At 41.3% G+C, this 18,359-nt stretch overlaps 2 protein-coding genes across 3 annotated transcripts in view; both read left to right on the forward strand.

Annotated features, from left to right (window-relative positions):
* The first annotated feature begins 5,179 nt into the window (after positions 1-5,179).
* On the forward strand, positions 5,180-7,551 carry H2AZ1 (H2A.Z variant histone 1). Its single transcript, XM_068975146.1, has 5 exons — positions 5,180-5,317; positions 5,761-5,838; positions 6,122-6,235; positions 6,587-6,716; positions 6,964-7,551. Exons 1-5 carry the CDS (start codon positions 5,315-5,317, stop codon positions 7,023-7,025), a joined length of 387 nt encoding a protein of 128 aa, XP_068831247.1. The 5' UTR covers positions 5,180-5,314; the 3' UTR covers positions 7,026-7,551.
* A 1,449-nt stretch (positions 7,552-9,000) lies between these two features.
* Positions 9,001-18,359, forward strand: part of DNAJB14 (DnaJ heat shock protein family (Hsp40) member B14) — a 39,891-nt gene continuing 30,532 nt past the window's right edge. Inside the window, exon 1 of one of the 2 annotated variants that reach the window (XM_068975460.1) lies at positions 9,001-9,133. In XM_068975460.1, coding sequence (XP_068831561.1) covers positions 9,001-9,133 — 133 coding nt within the window. The remainder of the gene's footprint in view (positions 9,134-18,359) is intronic. The other variant, XM_068975461.1, reaches the window with a different exon arrangement.

An 18,359-nucleotide genomic window follows, 5' to 3' on the forward strand; every position in this document is an offset into this window, starting at 1 on the left:
TTCTATAGCAAACTGGGGAAAACTTAAAGCGGTTACAAAAGTAAACAAGATGATTCTCAGATAGATTGTTGGTTGGATTAATTAGCTTTCAACATTCAGAAAACGAAGATCATGGCATCCGGTCCCATCACTGATGGGGAAACAGTGGAAACAGTGTCAGACTTTAATTTTTTGGGCTTCAAAATCACTGCAGATGGTGACTGCAGCCACGAAATTAAAAGACGCTTACTCCTTGGAAGAAAAGTTATGACCAAACTAGATAGCATATTCAAAAGTAGAGACACTACTTTGCTGACTAAGGTCCATCTAGTCAAGGCTATGGTTTTTCCAGTGGTCATGTATGGATGTGAGAGTTGGACTGTGAAGAAGGCTGAGCACTGAAGAATTGATGCTTTTGACTGTGGTGTTGGAAAAGACTCTTGAGAGTCCCTTGGACTGCAAGGAGATCCAACCAATCCATCCTGAAGGAGATCAGCCCTGGGTGTTCACTGGAAGGACTGATGCTAAAGCTGAAACTCCAGTACTTTGGCCACCTCATGCGAAGAGTTGACTCATTGGAAAAGACTCTGATGCTGGGAGGGATTAGGGGCAGGAGGAGAAGAGGACGACAGAGGATGAGATGGCTGGATGGCATCACTGACTCAATGGACGTGAGTCTTGAGTGAACTCTGGGAGTTGGTGATGGACAGGGAGGCCTGGCGGCCTTCGACTCATGGGGTCGCAAAGAGTCGGACACGACTGAGCGACTGAACTGAACTGAAGAGTCGGACATGACTGAGTGAGTTCACTTTCACTTTTCACTTTCATGTATTGGAGAAGGAAATGGCAACTCACTCCAGTGTTCTTGCCTGGAGAATCCCAGGGATGGGGGAGCCTGGTGGGCTGCCGTCTATGGGGTCACACAGAGTTGGACACGACTGAAGTGACTTAGCAGCAGCAGCAGGTTACTCTATGCTGACAAATAATTCCAAGCAACCACTCCCATTTCTACACACACACACATATACACACATACATAAAGTGAAGTGAAGTCACTCAGTCATGTCATACTCTTTGCAACCCTGTGGACTGTGTCCATGGGATTTTCCAGGCAAGAGTACTGGAATGGGTTGCCATTTCCTTTTCCAACACACATACATAGCACCCACACAAAATAAAGCTGGGAAAGTCTTAGGGTATGGAAAAACCCTCAGCTTCTTCTCTGAGCCATGATCATCCTACTGAGAGGCCTAGGGAGTCGCACTTATCTGTATAAGGTTTTAACAATAGGTGTGATGGTTACACCTTTTATATGGTTTTCCCCTGGGGCTGAGTCTGTAGAGGACTGTGCAATATAAACTGAATGGCCTTAGACTCTTGCCTTTTTTTTTTTTTTTTTTTGGTGCTCCCTTAACTTCTCAGGATGAAAGTGGCATTTCGATTCCCAACAGTACTAAGATAGCCTTGTGGAATGTCTGATTTACTGAATTTAACAAATGGACTTTTCTCATTACCTTATAACATTGAGCAAAAAATATTTACTTAATAACCAAGACTTTTGATAAAGCCATTTAGTTTCAGAATTTATGGCAACATCATCATCTTTGGCAAACAGAAGAGAGGAGTAAAGACCAAATGCAGATTCCTCTTTACCTAGAGTGAGCAGTATACATGTGATAAACATCATGTTACTAGACATAGTAACTACAGTTTTCTAGTTTAGTGTGGAATCATTACATCTAGTGAGACACTACATTTTACTTCTCTAGATCTTTTTGACTGCTCTTCAGCTTTCAGTTGTATTCACTCTTTTCCTTGGTATTAGCATCTGTGGTGTCAAATTAAACGAGGAGGTTATTAGACTGAGGTGGCTCTAATGCTCTGAAAATAGCCTAAAATCTATACCTGTGAATGCCTCAAGACTATGAAATCAAAACCTAGAGATGACCAATTGCTTTAAGTTAATCAAATCTTTTTAAACCAATCAAATAAGTTCCTTTCTTTGCTTCCAGACCTTCCCTAAAGAAGTCTTCTCCCCTAGCTCCTGTTGATGGAGTACCTCTAACTACTTCCAGCTTGGCGGTGCCAATTCCAATTGATTGCTTTTTTTACACATTAAATTGATGATTTTTAAAACATGTTTAATAACAAGAAACTTTAAGTAAATGTTAGTTACTCAGTCACGTCCAACTCTTTGTGACCCCATGGACTATAGCCCACCAGGTTCCTCTGTCCATGGGATTCTCCAGGCGAGAATACTGGAGTGGGTTGTCATTTCCTATTCCAGGGGATCTTCCTGACCCAGGGATCAAACTTGGGTCTCCTGCATTGCAGGCAGATTCTTTACCATCTGAGCCACCACTTTGTTGAATTACAAATTTCATAATGGCTCACTTAATTTAAAAGTGGATCCAACCAATTTTTGCTCACATAAACTGTTAAATATGCCTCATGCTATCTTGTAACAGTGCTGATATCATCACCTAAAGTTTCTTTCTTAGAGATGCTTCTTAGGATATATTTTTGAAAATTTTTCTTTCACAAACTCTTGCCCTCATTGTCAGCATACTTACTAGAAAATTCCACTTGGATTCCCCGAATGGCAGCTTAAACTTTTCATAACATTCCTGGCTTTCCTCTTTCTTCTCTCCTCTGCTCATCCATGTCTACCCTTTTGGCATTTTCATTTCTATAGATGCTACTTCATATCCTAAACCATCAATCTAAAAAACCTGAGGATCTGCTTGTATGCCCTTTCTCATTTACACTTTATCCTTCCTACACTTTCTTAAATGCCACACCGAGTTACTAAATATTACTCAGTCTTCCTTCAAGATTTTACATCCTTGTCTTGGTTTCAGTGTTACATGGTTTTAGAGTTTATACCTAAATGACGTACATCAGCTTTATGACATACATCAGTCTTCTCACAAAAATTTTCTCTTTTATGATTTGGCTTTTACTCCATGCTAAATTAGTATCTTAAAATTGAGGAACACTGTATTCTCCCCTTCTCAGAAACAGTGATGGGTTTCTCAGTGCTGCAGAGTAAAGTGTGCTTTCTTTCCCCAAGATTTAGGTTGTTGCCTTACTATAACAGTTAAGATCCATTTCAGCAAGTGATAGGCAATCTAAAATTAAAGTAGGGACTTCCCTGGCGGCCCAGTAGCTAAGACTCTGCTCTCCCAATGCAGGGGGCCTAGGTAGGTTTCAGGCTTGCATTGTGGCTTTTTACTTTCATGTCAAAGGAAGACGGTGTGGTAGACAGGGGAAAAGATTTAGGAATCAAAGATACTTTATTTCATCCTTCCCCACATCCAATGTAGAGGACACCATCATTATCATCTGCTGCTATGTGATAAACACATGTTGGAGCATACATTGCATACCTTCTCCTTTAATCTTTCAACAACTACCTGAGAATAGGTGTTACTGTACTCTTTTCATAGAAGAGAAACTTGAAGCTCCAAAAAGTAACTAAGATGACACACTGAGAAGGAAGCAGAGCAGAGTTCTCTTCTTGCTCCAGAGCACATTCTCTTAACCACTGTTCAGTGAGGCAACAGTGAATTCCTTTAGCTGGATCTCATAGCAAAGAGTACATATTATCCAAACTGGAAAAGGTATTAATGTCGGCTTCTAAAGTACATATCAGGAAGCCTCAGCAGGGCTCAGATTAACTATTACATCAGGTTTCACAGTTTTAAAATGTCATTGTAACAATTCCGTGGGAGAACTGATTAACTCTTGCTACTGATTACAATGTAAAAATTCCTCATTTGTAAGGGGAAGAAAATAACAAAACTCTGTCAAATTGTTGGGAACTTCTTCACTGGAACTTACTTATCTACCAGATATGGAAGGGTCCTCTAATTTGATAAAACCTTTCAAACTGAAACTCAAACTACAGTACTTAAGAATACATATATTAAAACTTTTGGACATCAGAAATATATTTAATATGTAATACACTATTAAATGCTATAAATATAAAAGACAGATCATTACTGTCTTCAAGCTGCTGGACATGTACACAGGTGTTATTAATCTATTAGTTGGACGACTAAGTAGCTGGCATTATGATAGTGCTGTGTGTACAGTACTATTTTTTAAGCCCATCATTTGCAACTGATTACATGGACCATCTGTAACTGTCCTTAAATCACGTTAGAACTCACCGCACTGACATTTACAGAACATTTGTCATGTAGCAAACTGTTTAGCATAGAAAAGTTGACACAGAATAGCTTTGAGGTTTCATTAAATCAACTTTAGACACCAGGCTATAGGTACAACCCATTGATGTGTAATCTCCAGAAAGACACGGGTTATGATTTGATTAAAGAATATCGTCTCACTCCAAGCCCTCTAGGGGCAGACCGAAGTGTCTTTTCTGACCAGCAAGGGGGCTTTCATCACCGTTTTTCCCGTGAAAGTATCCCACTGGGGTGGAGGGGGGTGGTTAGGGCATTCAAAAATGGTGAGGAAAGACGAGGGAGTTAGAACTGAAAATGACGTGGGAGCAGTGGATCATGATCAGTCGGTGGCTCGAGACTCGCCCAGGGGGGTTAGAAGACTGAAATCACTATCAAGACTGTGGTCAGGGAAGGAATTGGGGCTCCTCTCACTGGACGCGTTCGCGCCACCTGTCAGACTGAAAAAGCTGGGCGATGCTGAGGTACCAGGGAAAAGAGTACCCCGGGCCTCGGAAGAAGGCTGTGGACTGCTGGGTCTCTGCCTTCGAGGTGCTCATTTGGAAGGGGAGGGCAGGAAGTGGGGCGCGCTAGACCCCGCGGAGACTTCACGTGGTCTCTGGAATCAGGCTAGGAGACGAAGGCGAACGGGTGATGGTAGGGTGCGCGATACTGCGTGCCCCTCCCGTGAGCCTCTCAACTCCGCCTCTCGGACACGTGACCACAGCCGGGGCGGGGGCGGGGGCTCCCCTAGCTCCCGCAGCATAGCTCGCTCTGTTTCTTCCCTCCCGCCGCTGTGCCCTTCTTCTCCCCAGTTCCAATCCCTCCGCCCTCCCCCACCTCCTTCCGCATGCTCCAATAGGGATTCGAGCTGTGAAGCGCCCGCCCCTCCGCCCTTTTCTTCGCTTTCTCATTGGCTAAAGCTTCAAGGACGCGTCCCGAGGGCGGGGGGCAGCCATTGGTGGGATGAGCAATCCGAGTTCCCGGATGAGGGAACATTCTGCAGTATAAAGGGAGCGGGGAAGGCGGGAGACAGCGCAGTTTGAATCGCGGTGCGACGAAGGAGTAGGCGGCTGGTTCTCGCTGGGTGTCTGACTAGTCCTTTCTCTGCCTTGCTTGTTTGAGCTTCAGCAGAATTCGAAATGGTAAACTTGGTGGAGACGCTCGAAGACTCCGCGGGTTTTTGCCGGCGGGAGAAAAACCCGTTACACACGGAGATGGGGGTGAAGCGGCGACGGTTGGGAACGCGCGGAGACAGGATTTGGAAGAGCAAGGGGAGGTGTTTTGTCGGCGGCGAGCGGAGCAGCCTCGGATCTCGCGGCGGGCGGTGACGGTTGGGTGGCGCGCGCAGCGCCGCTGGGGGCCGGCGGGCGGCGAGCGGGCGGACCGAGGCGCGCGGCCGCGCCGAGCGCGCGGCGGGGGACGGGCGGGCGGGGTCGCCCTTGCGGCGCGCCGCGGGCCGGAGACCCCGGCTGGGCACGGGGCCGCGCTCGCGCCCGAGCCGCGGCGCGGTGGGGGAAGGGCCCGCTGCTCTGGTAATCCTATATTCTGCGTTCCTCCTTCGCTCGCGGGCGTGTGCGCGCCGCAGGCTGGCGGTAAGGCTGGGAAGGACTCCGGAAAGGCCAAGACAAAGGCGGTTTCCCGCTCGCAGAGAGCCGGTTTGCAGGTCAGTGGTTGTTCGTGCATTCTGGGAATCGTGGCGTTTTTCTTTCCCTTTCCTCTCTTGTTTATCATCGCTCTAGCTGAGCGTTTCGTCTTTGCGTGGGTGATAGTGTCGCGACTTGGTTTACCGATGCAATAAATATCGGGGGGGGTGGCGATCACGTGTGTCTGTGGTGGGGCGCGTTGCTGCACCGGCGTCCATGACCCTGCCTTTGGCGCGCGTATAATTAATTATCTTTGGCTCGTCTATCTTTGTGCATTTATGTTTGTGTATGCTAAAAACGAAGTTCCCAGTGGGCCGTATTCATCGACACCTGAAATCTAGGACGACTAGCCATGGACGTGTGGGCGCGACTGCCGCTGTGTACAGCGCAGCCATCCTGGAGTACCTCACCGCAGAGGTAAATGGGTGTACGCCTATAATCTGGAAAAGGTTGGGAGGGGGTGGGGGGAGGCGGCGAGAGGGAAGGAGGAAAGTGATGCAAGAAAACTCCCAGGCTCTGAACGCAGCGAGAAGCTTCCGACAACGCTAGAGGGGGCTGGTGATCATGATGGGGATCCTCCTGAGCTTGACTTTGCGGCCTTAGGAAATAAAATTGCGTGCCCTCTTTATGGCTTTTGCTTATCTTGCCATTCAGGTAGTGGGGGAGATGACAGTTGGTAGATATACCTTCATCGTGAAGGTTTGATTCTTGTCTGGATCTTGACGTTAATGAAAGTTGGAAGGAGATTGATTGCATTCTGCCTTCTAGGTACTTGAATTGGCAGGAAATGCATCAAAAGACTTGAAGGTAAAGCGTATTACCCCTCGTCACTTGCAACTTGCTATTCGTGGAGATGAAGAATTGGACTCTCTCATCAAGGCTACAATTGCTGGTGGTGGTATGTAAATATTAACTTATAAATTTCTCTAGAGAAAAGAATTTGCTTTTAAATTTCCCTCTAGTAATTTTCAGTCTAAAAGAGGACACAGTGTATTTTCATTGATCTGTAGTATGGTTGCATTATGAAATTTGATTTCTCTATGTATTTCTGAATTTTTACTCTGCACTTACATTGAAAGACATCTTCCAAGTTGAACATTAAACTCTTGGTTTTAAAGTAGTATGTTATTTTATCCCTTTTCTAGGTGTCATTCCACACATCCACAAATCTCTGATTGGAAAGAAAGGACAACAGAAGACTGTCTAAAGGATGCCTGGATTCCTTATTATCTCAGGACTCTAAATACTCTAACAGCTGTCCAGTGTTGGTGATTCCAGTGGACTGTATCTCTGTGAAAAACACAATTTTGCCTTTTTGTAATTCTATTTGAGAAAGTTGGAAGTTTAATTAGCTTTCCAACCAACCAAATTTCTGCATTTGAGTCTTAACCATATTTAAGTGTTACTGTGGCTTCAAAGAAGCTATTGATTCTGAAGTAGTGGGTTTTGATTGAGTTGACTGTTTTTAAAAAACTGTTTGGATTTTAATTGTGATGCAGAAGTTATAGTAACAAACATTTGGTTTTGTACAGACATTATTTCCACTCTGGTGGATAAGCTCAATAAAGGTCATATCCCAAACTAGTTGTGTATAAAATTTGCTTGATTATAGTAGGAACAGCTTTGTTTTGAATAGGTATCTTAGCTTGCAATAACTTAAGCACATTTCTTCCCTTGAAATTACTGTTAATTCTGTCTGTAGATCAACAAAGTTAAAAGGCCCAAGTATTTTTTTTTAAAATACATTGTAATGAACTATTAAAAGATTTTAAAACTTCAGCACAAGTTGATGTTTTTTAGGCTAAGTTTAACCATCTGAGTTCATCAGCTTTGTTTGCTGTTTGTGATAGCAGCAAGCACTACACCAGAGCACTGTGGGGACTTGAGTGGGATTGGGGAGCAGAGGCCAGGTAGGAAGGTCCTGTATGTAGCTACCTACCTACACAGTCTAAACTTTTCAGTTTAGACTGATAATGTTTGCAGTGTGCTACACGCTCTTTTGAAGGTTACTTGCATTAAATTGTTCAGTATATGGTAACATCTTTGGGGAACATACTATTCACATTTAACAGAGAAGAATCAAGATTTCTTTGAAAGTCCTGAGTTACCATATTTGCTGCTATGGTAGACAATATCTTTAGTGAACAATGTGTGAAAGTAGTTACTTTGTAATTAGGTTAAGTGGATCATTTTGACACTTTCTGGCAACGTAATACCAAGCAAAAGGTGGGCCCTTTGCCTCCACTTAGGATACCAACATGGCAATTATTTCACAAGGGTGATGATTAAAATTAGGTATACCAAGTTTACCTATATGAGGTAATACATTGACAAAGAACTGATTCCTGTCCTGTTTTGGTCATGGTTACTAGCGTTTTGGTTTTTACCAGAATAAGTGCAAACTACAAATTAAGTGTTTGTACTTCTTGGGATGTACTAAGAGTTTAATGGCACTGAGTCAGAAAAAGAGTATGAATGAAATAAGGCAATGAAACAGGAGTTAGGGTCAAAGGACACCCTACTGGGCTCCTGAACAGCTGTGCCGGAAGCGGTGCCCAGGGACTGGCAGCCCGGTCCTCAACTGACCGAATTCTCCCTAGTCTGACCTAGGCTGAAGGGGGCCGGGGGGTGGGGGCTTCGATCCCTGGGGATTTTCCTGAAAACGAATGTCCCCAACTCCACTCGTCGGCCGGTCGCCAGGAAGGCGGCCTGCCGCCTTCGCGGGCCGCGCAGGGGGTTGGAGAGCACCGCGTTGCTGAGGCTGGCGGCTGGGTCCACGCCGCGACGGAACCCCTTCAGGGGAGCCCCTCTGGCGGCCAGCCGGCCTGGTATCGCCCGCACGCCCCCCTCACCCTCCAGGTCGGTGAGCCCCGAGCCTGTCCGCGCCGGCAAGGATCAGCGAGCCGGTTCTGACGGCCCGGCGGTGGAGCCCAGCCCAGAGGCCAGAGGGATGCGGCTCGCGCCGTAGCGACCCGCGGGGGGCGGGGAGGCCGCCGTGAGGAGGCGGAGCTGCGAGCCCGCCAGTGCGCCCGGGCCCCGCCGCCGCGGTCGCCTGCGCTCCTCCCCGCTCGCCTTCTCACGCCCCCAGCCCCGGCCGGCCTTGCCTCCTCAGCGGCAGCGGCGGCGGCGGCTTCCGCCCCTCGTTGCTGAGCTCCCGCAGGAAACGGAAGAAGGCGCAAGCCATGGAGGGGAACCGGGATGAGGCGGAGAAATGTGTCGAGATCGCCCGGGAGGCCCTGAACGCCGGCAACCGCGAGAAGGCCCAGCGCTTCCTTCAGAAGGCCGAGAAGCTCTACCCACTGCCCTCGGCCCGCGGTGAGGCCCTCGGTCCCTTTCCTCCCCGCCCTGTCCCCGGGCCGCCGCGCAGCCCGCCCCCGCCCCCACCCTCGCCCTCATGGAGCCGCGGAGCCCCCCACCCGCCGGACCCCGCCGGTCGGACCCCCAGAACGCTCCTCGCCGACACACCCCCGCTCGGGCCCTGAACATCCGGGCCGGGCCGGCCGTGGGCTCCCCGAGACTCCCTCCTCACCGGCCTACCTGCGAGATGCCGGCTCTGAGCCACCGGCTAGAGTTGCCGGTTCCCCTATCGGTTTTCATGAATGTCCAGCTGTCATTCTCCCAGGAGATTCATCTGGTCCTGCCTTACCAGATGGGGCTTTATATCTGGATGTGTGGTTGTGTGACCCCCTCCCTCCTCATCCTCATCGTCGATTAAGGCCTAGGTCCCTAGTGAAGTGAGAGGAACAGGGAACTCAGTGGTTAATATACAGGTCCCTGGTTCCACCGCCTCTGGGGTGGAAAACGCTGTTCCCAAAGCAAACATTTTCGAACACCTGAGATGACATTGCTTTTCCCTGGGAGAGAGTTCTTTAGAAGAGAGGACGACAAGAAGGATAAGAGTCAGTGAGGGTTTGCTAAATAGTGTCCGATTTGATAGCACCATAATTATCGACAAATGAGGCACATCTTTAGGAACAGAGCTCTAGACTTCCGTTAGTCGAAATCCTGCTCTTTTCTTGCTCTTCAGGCTCTAAAGTAATTATAGCCAGCACTTCGTGAGTGCTTGTGAAGTACCTACTGTTTAATATGACTTATTTCGTTTATTCCTCAGTTCGATCCTAGAATTCATTTGACCAGGCTCACTCTTATGGAAACAGACCTTTTGATGAGTGAATGAATGAATGAGTGAATGAATGAAAATATCTTACCCAAGGTCACACAGTAATTTGTAGCAAAGTCAGAATAGTATTTGAGCTCTCCAGCTTCAAAAGGCCCTTAACCACGACATTCCATTATCTGGTCCATAGGATACAGTTTCACTTGAGGTTCAGGATATTTCCACGTTAAGAAGAAAATTAGCAATAAGTCAGTAAGACTGTGGGGTTACCTGTTTTATATTGTTGTTTTCTTAGTTTTTTTCTACTTTTTGAAGTCCTTGAATTTCTATACTTTTCTTTGTCCTTTTAATTTCCCAGCTGTTGAGGAAAAGGAAAGAGGGAAATGAAAGAAAATAAGTGATTTTTTTTCTTAATGTGGCAAAAACAGAAGCTTACCAACTTAACCATTTTTAAGTGTACAATTCCATAACGTTAAGCATTTTCACACTGTGGTACAAAAGATCTACAGAATTTTTTGTCTTAACAAAACTAAAACTTTATGCCAATTAAACAATTCCGTTTCCCCTTTCCACCCAGCTCCTCGTAACCACCACTGTACTCTCTTAAAAATGTGGCTACTTTGGATACTTATTATATAGTAAGTGGAATTATTTAGTGATTTGCCTTTTTTTCACTGGCTTATTTAATTTAGCACAATGTCCCTGAAGTTTATTCATGTTGTAGCATAAATCTGATAGTTCCTTTTTGAAAGCTTCATAGTATTCCATTGTGTGCATATACCACATTTTCAATATCCATTCACCATCAAGGAATAGATTGTATTGATAGTTTCCATATCTTGGAAACCATCACAGTCTATATTGTAAATAAGGCTATAAGAACATGGGTGTACAAATACCTCTTTGTGATCCTGCTTTAATTGGTTTTGATATATACCCAGAAATGGGATTGCTGGATCATATTGGTAATTTTATTTTCACATTTTTTGAGGAATTGCCATACCATTTTCTGTAAGAGTTGCACAATTTTACATTCCTACTAACAGTGGGCAAGAGTTCTTGTTTCTCCACATCCTCATCAACACTTGTCATTTTCTGTTTGATTCTTTGTTGGTTTTTGACAGTACCCATCCTGGCAAGTGTGAGGTGATATCTTATTGTGGTTTTGATTTGCATTTCTCTCAAGATTAGTGATATTGAGGATCCTTTTATTTGCTCGTTGGCCATTTTTATATCATTTTTTGAGAAATATTCAAGTCCTTTACCCATTTTTAAATTAGGTTATTTTTAGTTGTTGAGTTATGCCGGTGTGGTAAATCGCTTCAGTCTTGTCTGACTCTTCGTGACCCTATGGACAATAGCCTGCCAGGCTTCTCTGTCCATGGGATTCTGCAGGTAAGATTACTGGAGTGGGTTGCCATGCCCTCCTCCAGGGAATCTTCTCAACCCAGAGATTGAACCCACATCTGTTATATCTACATTAGCAAGCGGGTTTTTTTTTTTTTTACCACTCATGCCACCTAGGAAACTTACCAGATGTCTGATTTGAAGATTTTTTTTCTCCCATTCTGTAGGTTGTCTTTTATTCTGTCGTTTCCTTTGATACACGGGAGTTTTTTCCTTTTGATATAGGCCCATTTGTCTATTTTTTCTTTTATTGCCTATGCTTTAGGTTTCATTAGAGCTTCCCTGGTGCCTCAGATGGTAAAGCGTCTGTCTGCAATGCTGTAGACCTGGGTTTGATCCCTGGGTTGGGAAAATTTCCCTAGAGAAGGAAATGGCAACCCATTCTGGTACTTTTGCCTGGAAAATTCAATGGATGGAGGTCCATGGGGTCGCAAAGAGTCAGACAGACTGAGCGACTTCACTTCACTTTGGTTTCATATTCAAGAAATCATTGCCAAGAGTTAAAACTTTTTGAATTTTTCTACTTATGAAGGCATAATTTCATTTAGTCATTATATAGTCTTAGGGGGTGCTTCCCAGGTGGCACTAGTGGTAAAGAACCCGCCTGCCAGTGCTGGAGATGAAATAGATACATGTTCAGTCCCTGGGTTGGGAAGATTCTGTGGAGGAGGGCAAGGCAACCCATTCCAGTCTTCTTGCCTGGACAATCTCATGGACAGAGGGGCCTGGCTGGCTACTATCTATAGGGTTGCAAAGAATCGGACATGACTGAAGTGTCTTAGCACACATGCATGTAACCACTCCAGACGGAATAACTTGGCTTTTGAAGCCTCACCTGTAACGCACTTGTAACCTTAATCTTGGGCAAGTTAGATAACCTATCTAGCTTGTAGCTTTTCTGTCTGCAAAATAGGACAATAATGTACCAATTTCATAGGGGTGGCATGAGGATTAAATGAATTAATACATGGGAAGCATTTAATAGTGCTTGAAAATTTGGTGTCATTTCCATTTAACAAGTGAGACAATTTTTAAACCTGTAGTCTGTAATTCTTCTATGAAACAAGCAATTTGAATCAATCTACTAAAGATACTGTAAGATATCAAAGCACAATACAGCTGTTGCTTTTAAAGACATGAACATTGGAAAAATTAAGACAGGAAGAGTGAAAGTTAATAGTACAATGTATTGTAAGGCAACATGTGATTATGACATAAAGTGATTAGCTACAGTTGTGGTGTAGTCTGAAGACCTTATTCAGATATGGACTTTGCCTCTGACAGATCTGAGTTACTCTGACAGGGATGAGTTACTTATCATTGCCAAGCCTTGTTTAGTTATGTATAACATAAGGATTTCATTACAGGGTTGATGTTAGGTGAAATAGATCATGTGCAAATACTTAACAAAGTGTATTTTACATAGAATGTTCTCAGATGTATACTGGAATAATTTAAGAATCCAGAGGAGGAGGAAAAGATCTAGAACACTTGTATAAGCTCCTGATAAAATATTTAGTGTAGAAGGGAATTGAAGCTGTTGTTTAAAATTAAATTAAAAATTTTTATCCCTGAATTTCATGTATTCTAGACCACTTTCACATCTTTATAACTTAGAGCTTTGGTTAAAAATATTCCTCTTGGATGTATTTTCATGCTAAGGTAGGCAAAATAAAACATTGCATTTTGATTTCTCTTATTTTTATATAGTGAATGCAAAAATGTGAGACTAAATTCTAGCTAAATTCCAGAGCTTTTGTCCCCTTTACAATTTTATTCTTGCTAGGTAAGGAATCTGATTGATAAACCACTTAAAAAAATTGGCAAGAGTTTTCCTTAAGGAAAAACTGCATCTTCAAAAGAATCTAGGACATTGCTTGCTTTCTAAGTATTTAGTTGAAATATTATTTTACAGTTTATTTAAATGGGCTTCTAAGCAAATTTGATTTATAACTTTCAAATATTTTCATATTATGAGTTTGGTTTACATTTGAAAGGGTTAATATATGTATATGATGCTACATAGGAAATATAAACTGGGAAAATATCAGCAAGAAGAAGTAAATTGCATTTTGATTTCTTAAACTTTATGTTTACTGGATTATTGATATGTTTTAGATTTTTACAGAGAGATACAGCCTCGCAGTTTTAATGCTTTACATTGCTTTTTTTTTACATTGCTATTTTAATACTTTAGTGTTTAATTCTAATTGTCAGGCAGTTTGAAGTATAGATTTTTTTTCAGAGAAAAACATTTTAATTATTTTCAAGAGTTTCATAGTAATTTGAACCAAATGGCAGTCTACAGCTTCAAAAATGACCATCCTGTGTCTACTTTAATGAATAGATAACTTATATAATTTGCAGCCTCTATCTGTACAATAGCAAATTAAAATAGTCCTCTTTTTATTATTTCCCCTCAGGTGAGAGCTATGTGTATAGATTTTTCTTCCTTTTTTTGCTACTTTATTTTAAAAAGTTCAAAGTTCTGTTCCCTTTACTGCTGCTGCTAAGTCGCTTCAATCGTGTCTGACTCTGTGCGACCCCATAGATGGCAGCCCACCAGGCTCCCCCGTCCCTGGGATTCTCCAGGCAAGAACACTGGAGTGGGTTGCCATTTCCATCTCCAATGCAGGAAGGTGAAAAGTGAAAGGGAAGTCGCTCAGTCGTATCTGACTCTTAGTGACCCCATGGACTGCAGCCCACCAGGCTCCTCCATCCATGGGATTTTCCAGGCAAGAGTACTGGAGTGGGGTGCCATTGCCTTCTCCTCTGTTCCCTTTAGTCTCACTTAAAATGATAAAACAGTTAAAACTGTCATTTCACATCTGGAGTATTATCCAGCCTATTCCTTTGAAGATAATACCATTTTCTTTCTGTTTCTGACTTAATCAAAATTTATTGATAAGTGTAAATTATACATTCAAAACATTATTTTGGTAGCACTAGTTAAATATTATAAAATTATTTCCACATTTCAGCTAATAACCAAACTGTTTCAAACATTATAGTTGAAGAAAGAATACTAAACTTAGTTTTGAACCTTAATTTAATGGTTTTATGTGTTTATATCCATAACTGTCTTTCTGAGCCTCAATTTTGATATCTGTAGGATGGGGATATATTTATTCAACAAATATTTACTGAATCTGTGCTTCCTTGTGGCAGGCACTATTCTCAGAACTAGGGAGTCAGTGATCAATAAGACAGTTCTTGTCCTCTTGGAGCTTACATTTTAGAGAAATGAAATAGGGAATCTCTGCTAGACACAAAAATGGTTCAGTTCCTATCATTCCCGTTTCCTTTCCTGAGCCACAGTTTTCTCATCTGTAATCTTCACAGGATTATTATGAGGTTAGTTTATTAAGTGCTATAAGAATTTCATGTATTAGTACAATGGAAAAAGTATTTGGATGATTCCTTGGAGTTGCTTATATAATAATTGTCTCTTTTCTGTCATTTTTTATTTACCTGTTTAACATAAAAAAATTGCCTTGTTAGGATGATCTCCATGGGAATCCAGGTACTCCTTCCATTCTTAGTTAATATGTAGTTCTCCCTGCTTTGCATTTATTCCTTGTATTATTTATGTATATAGCTCTTCCTCTCCTAGATTAAAAACTGTTCTTCTGTCAGGAACTATTTTAATGTTATCATCTTTTCTACTCTTGTGGTGTCTACCAGTCTTTTGCATATACTTGTGGCATCTATAAATCCTGGTTTTCTGGAATGATACCCGTTTAGGTAGTTTTATCTCTTATCAGTGAAGACAATTTGTTCATAAATAAATGAAAAAGTTATAGCGGTAAGGCTTTTTGTGATAATATATTCACAAATGAAATTTTCCCACAACAGACAAGTATGGGAAAATGCATATAAGGGTTGTCATTGTAGCAAAAATTTGAAAAGAGTCCATCATTGGGAATTGATTAAATAAATTGAATTGCCTATATATACTGTGCACTTAAAAATGATGATATGCCTCAGTAATTTTCCATTCAGTGACCCACCTTACCATGCTTATTGACAATAAGTTTCCAGTTGTCTTTACTGAATTCAGAGTTCAGCCTGCTGTCACTCCCCTATTGCAATAGTCCTGAATAAGGTCTTAAAAAATAAAGATGATGTGCACCTAGATTTATTGCTATAAAATGATATATGTTGAATTATAAACCTATTAAGGGCAGGCTACCAACATATGTAGATTATTCTCATTTTGTTTCAAAATATGTAAAAAGCTAGACAGCTAGCCAATTAGAGTAGCTAGAGTTAAATATATCACAATGGTTGAGTGATTTTTTTTTCTTGTGTGTGATTTATAGGAGATCTTTGCTTTGTTATCTTTTTTTAATGAACTGAACAACATTACTTTTATAATCACACAAATAAAAGCTATTTTCAGTTTGCCTGGAATGAAAAATCTGTTTTCCAAATCATATATTCTTATTTTAGGTTTTGTTAGTGATGAGTATTATATATAGTAGATGTGCAGCAGAACCTTATGAAATAAAAATAGATCTTGGTTATTCACTTTTGGATTATCCACATAAATATTTTTAATACTATGTTTATTTTTTCCCTGGTCCTTAATATGGGATATGTGTAAATTAAGTACAGATTACATTAAAACCATACAAATGACATTAATTAAGACATACAAGCAAAGCTATATGTCTGGAAAGTGAACATACAAAATAAGGTTGGACAGCTTTAAAACCAAAAGTAATCTGGTTTATAAGCAGATATCTTATATCGGTCCAACTAATGTTTGTAATACTGCACATTATTATAAATGTGATCTCATATAATAGCTAAGACATTTAATAGATCAGAAAAAGGTTGTGAGTTCCAAATTCTGGCAGTACTTGAACTGAACCACATTACCTTCTCAGGCATTGGTTCCAATGATTGTTAATACAGAAAACCTTGCTGATTCCATTTTTAAGATGATAAAACTGGATGTTGGGACACAGAGGTAATGGAACTTGTTCAAATTTTCACTGTTTGGAGCCAAAATGCTTGGTGTGAGTGCACATATATACATAGCCATTGTTAAGCAGAACCGCTAGGCATTGTAGAAAGATGTTCAGTGTCATAATAACTTGAAAATTTAAAACAACTATATGATCTTGCTTTAGCAATATCCAGCATCTAGCTGTTAGCATGGAATATGTCCAGAAAAACTGAGAGAATGTGTTTGTGCAAAGAATGAAAGGGAATGTACAGATAACTTCTAACTAGCATGCATAGGGACTTTGTGGCCACCTGTAAATATAAATACATATAACCACTTTCTCATCTGGCTTCACAATTTTTTCAAAATAATTTCTTCCTTTTAGGCTGAAATACTTCTATAAAGAGACACTTTCCCCTCACCTATCTTAGGGTTACACAGTGGTACAGTTCATATAGGAAAGGCAAGATATGATAAGTGCTTGACTGCTTTTATCAGTTTTCATGAAAAGGAATTGACTCCTGTTTTCCAAAAGCAGATAATATTATTTTTTAGATGTGGCCAGTGGAACCTCTTTAGGTTACCTCCTAAGTTTCATAGACACATTCCTAATAATCTTTAATAATTTTATTTTTCTTTGGTATGACAGAAAGTTTCAGGTTTCTCTTATACATTCCCTGTACTAGATCTTGAATCAACCGTATCTCCAATGAGCCCTGGTTTCTTTTAGTGGAAAATGCTGTTTTAGTATCATAGTCTGGTACTAACGATGCTGTGGTTAATAGATTGGTCATTGTTTCTGGGCCTTTTCAGTGTACAGACTAGGGATTTTTTTTTTTTTTTAAGTTAAAACAGCTTATACATTTATACTAGTAAGTGAAGTTTAAATTAAGTATTTTGGGGTCTTTAAACTTTTCTTGCATATATTTCTATCTTTTTCCTTCTACAGTAGTAATCCTGGTTTTCAAGGCCATGGCAAATGGTAGAATATGTCATGTTTATTTATTTGCTTTATGCCACATGATATATGTAATAGTTTCAGAGTAACATTACCAGTACTACCTCACTGATAAAATTACTGAAAACAGTTAAATTTTCTTTGCATATACTTTCTCCGTTTTCCCTCTTCATTTTAGCTTTTTGAAAATTCTGAAATATTTTGAAGCTTATAGGAAAGTCTTAAAAATAGTGTACACTTCCTATATACATTTCACTCAGTGCTTCCTATTTAATAAAATTTTACTGCATTTGCTTTATCATGCCCTGTTTTTCTCCCTGCTATCTCTCTTCCACCCCCACAGGTATATAGTTTGTTCTTATATTTTTTCCAGAACCAATCAAAAGTAAGTTATAGACATGATATCCTATTACACCTAAGTAATTCAGTGTATGTTTTTTAAGGACACTCATACATAACAACAGTATAGCTGTCAGAGTCATGAAATTAATTACCTCATTCAGATTCTGCCAGATCTCCCTGTTTCATTGCATTTATTTGGCATATTTTGTTATCTAGATACCATCTTTTCTCTTTTCCTTTTTTAATTTTTGTTTTATATTGGAGTATAGTTAATTAACAATTTTGTGTTGGTTTTAGGTGTATAGCAAGGTGATTCACTTATACATGTATCCATTTATTAAATTCTTTTCCCATTTGCACAGAGAGATCCTTGTTGATTATCTGTTTTAAATAAAGCAGTGTATTTAACTCAAACTCCCAGTTTATCCCTCTCCCCTACTCTTCCCCCCCTCATTCCTTCTCTAAGTCTGCAAGTCTTTCTGTTTTGTAAATAAGTATATTTGTATCATTTTTTTAAGATTGCACTTATAAGTGATATCATAAGATACTTAGCTTTCTCTGACTTACTGCACTTAGTATGATAATCTCAGGGTCCATTCATGTTGCTGCACATGGCATTATTTTGCTCTTTTTAATGGCTTAGTAATACCCCATTGTGTATGTGTGCCACGTCTTCTGTACCCACTCGTCTGTTGATGGATTAGGTTGTTTCCATGTCTCGGCTATTGTAAACCATGTATCAGGGAACACTGGGGTGTACATA

Source organism: Capricornis sumatraensis, chromosome 7 (genome assembly GCF_032405125.1).
Source record: "Capricornis sumatraensis isolate serow.1 chromosome 7, serow.2, whole genome shotgun sequence".
Lineage (NCBI taxonomy): Eukaryota > Metazoa > Chordata > Mammalia > Artiodactyla > Bovidae > Capricornis > Capricornis sumatraensis.

Bases quoted from the DNA above. Each gene is read 5' to 3' on its own strand.
- H2AZ1 (XM_068975146.1), top strand. The intron at 6,236-6,586 runs GTAAATGGGTGT...TCTGCCTTCTAG, and splicing joins TGGAGTACCTCACCGCAGAG to GTACTTGAATTGGCAGGAAA. The intron at 6,717-6,963 runs GTATGTAAATAT...TCCCTTTTCTAG, and splicing joins GGCTACAATTGCTGGTGGTG to GTGTCATTCCACACATCCAC.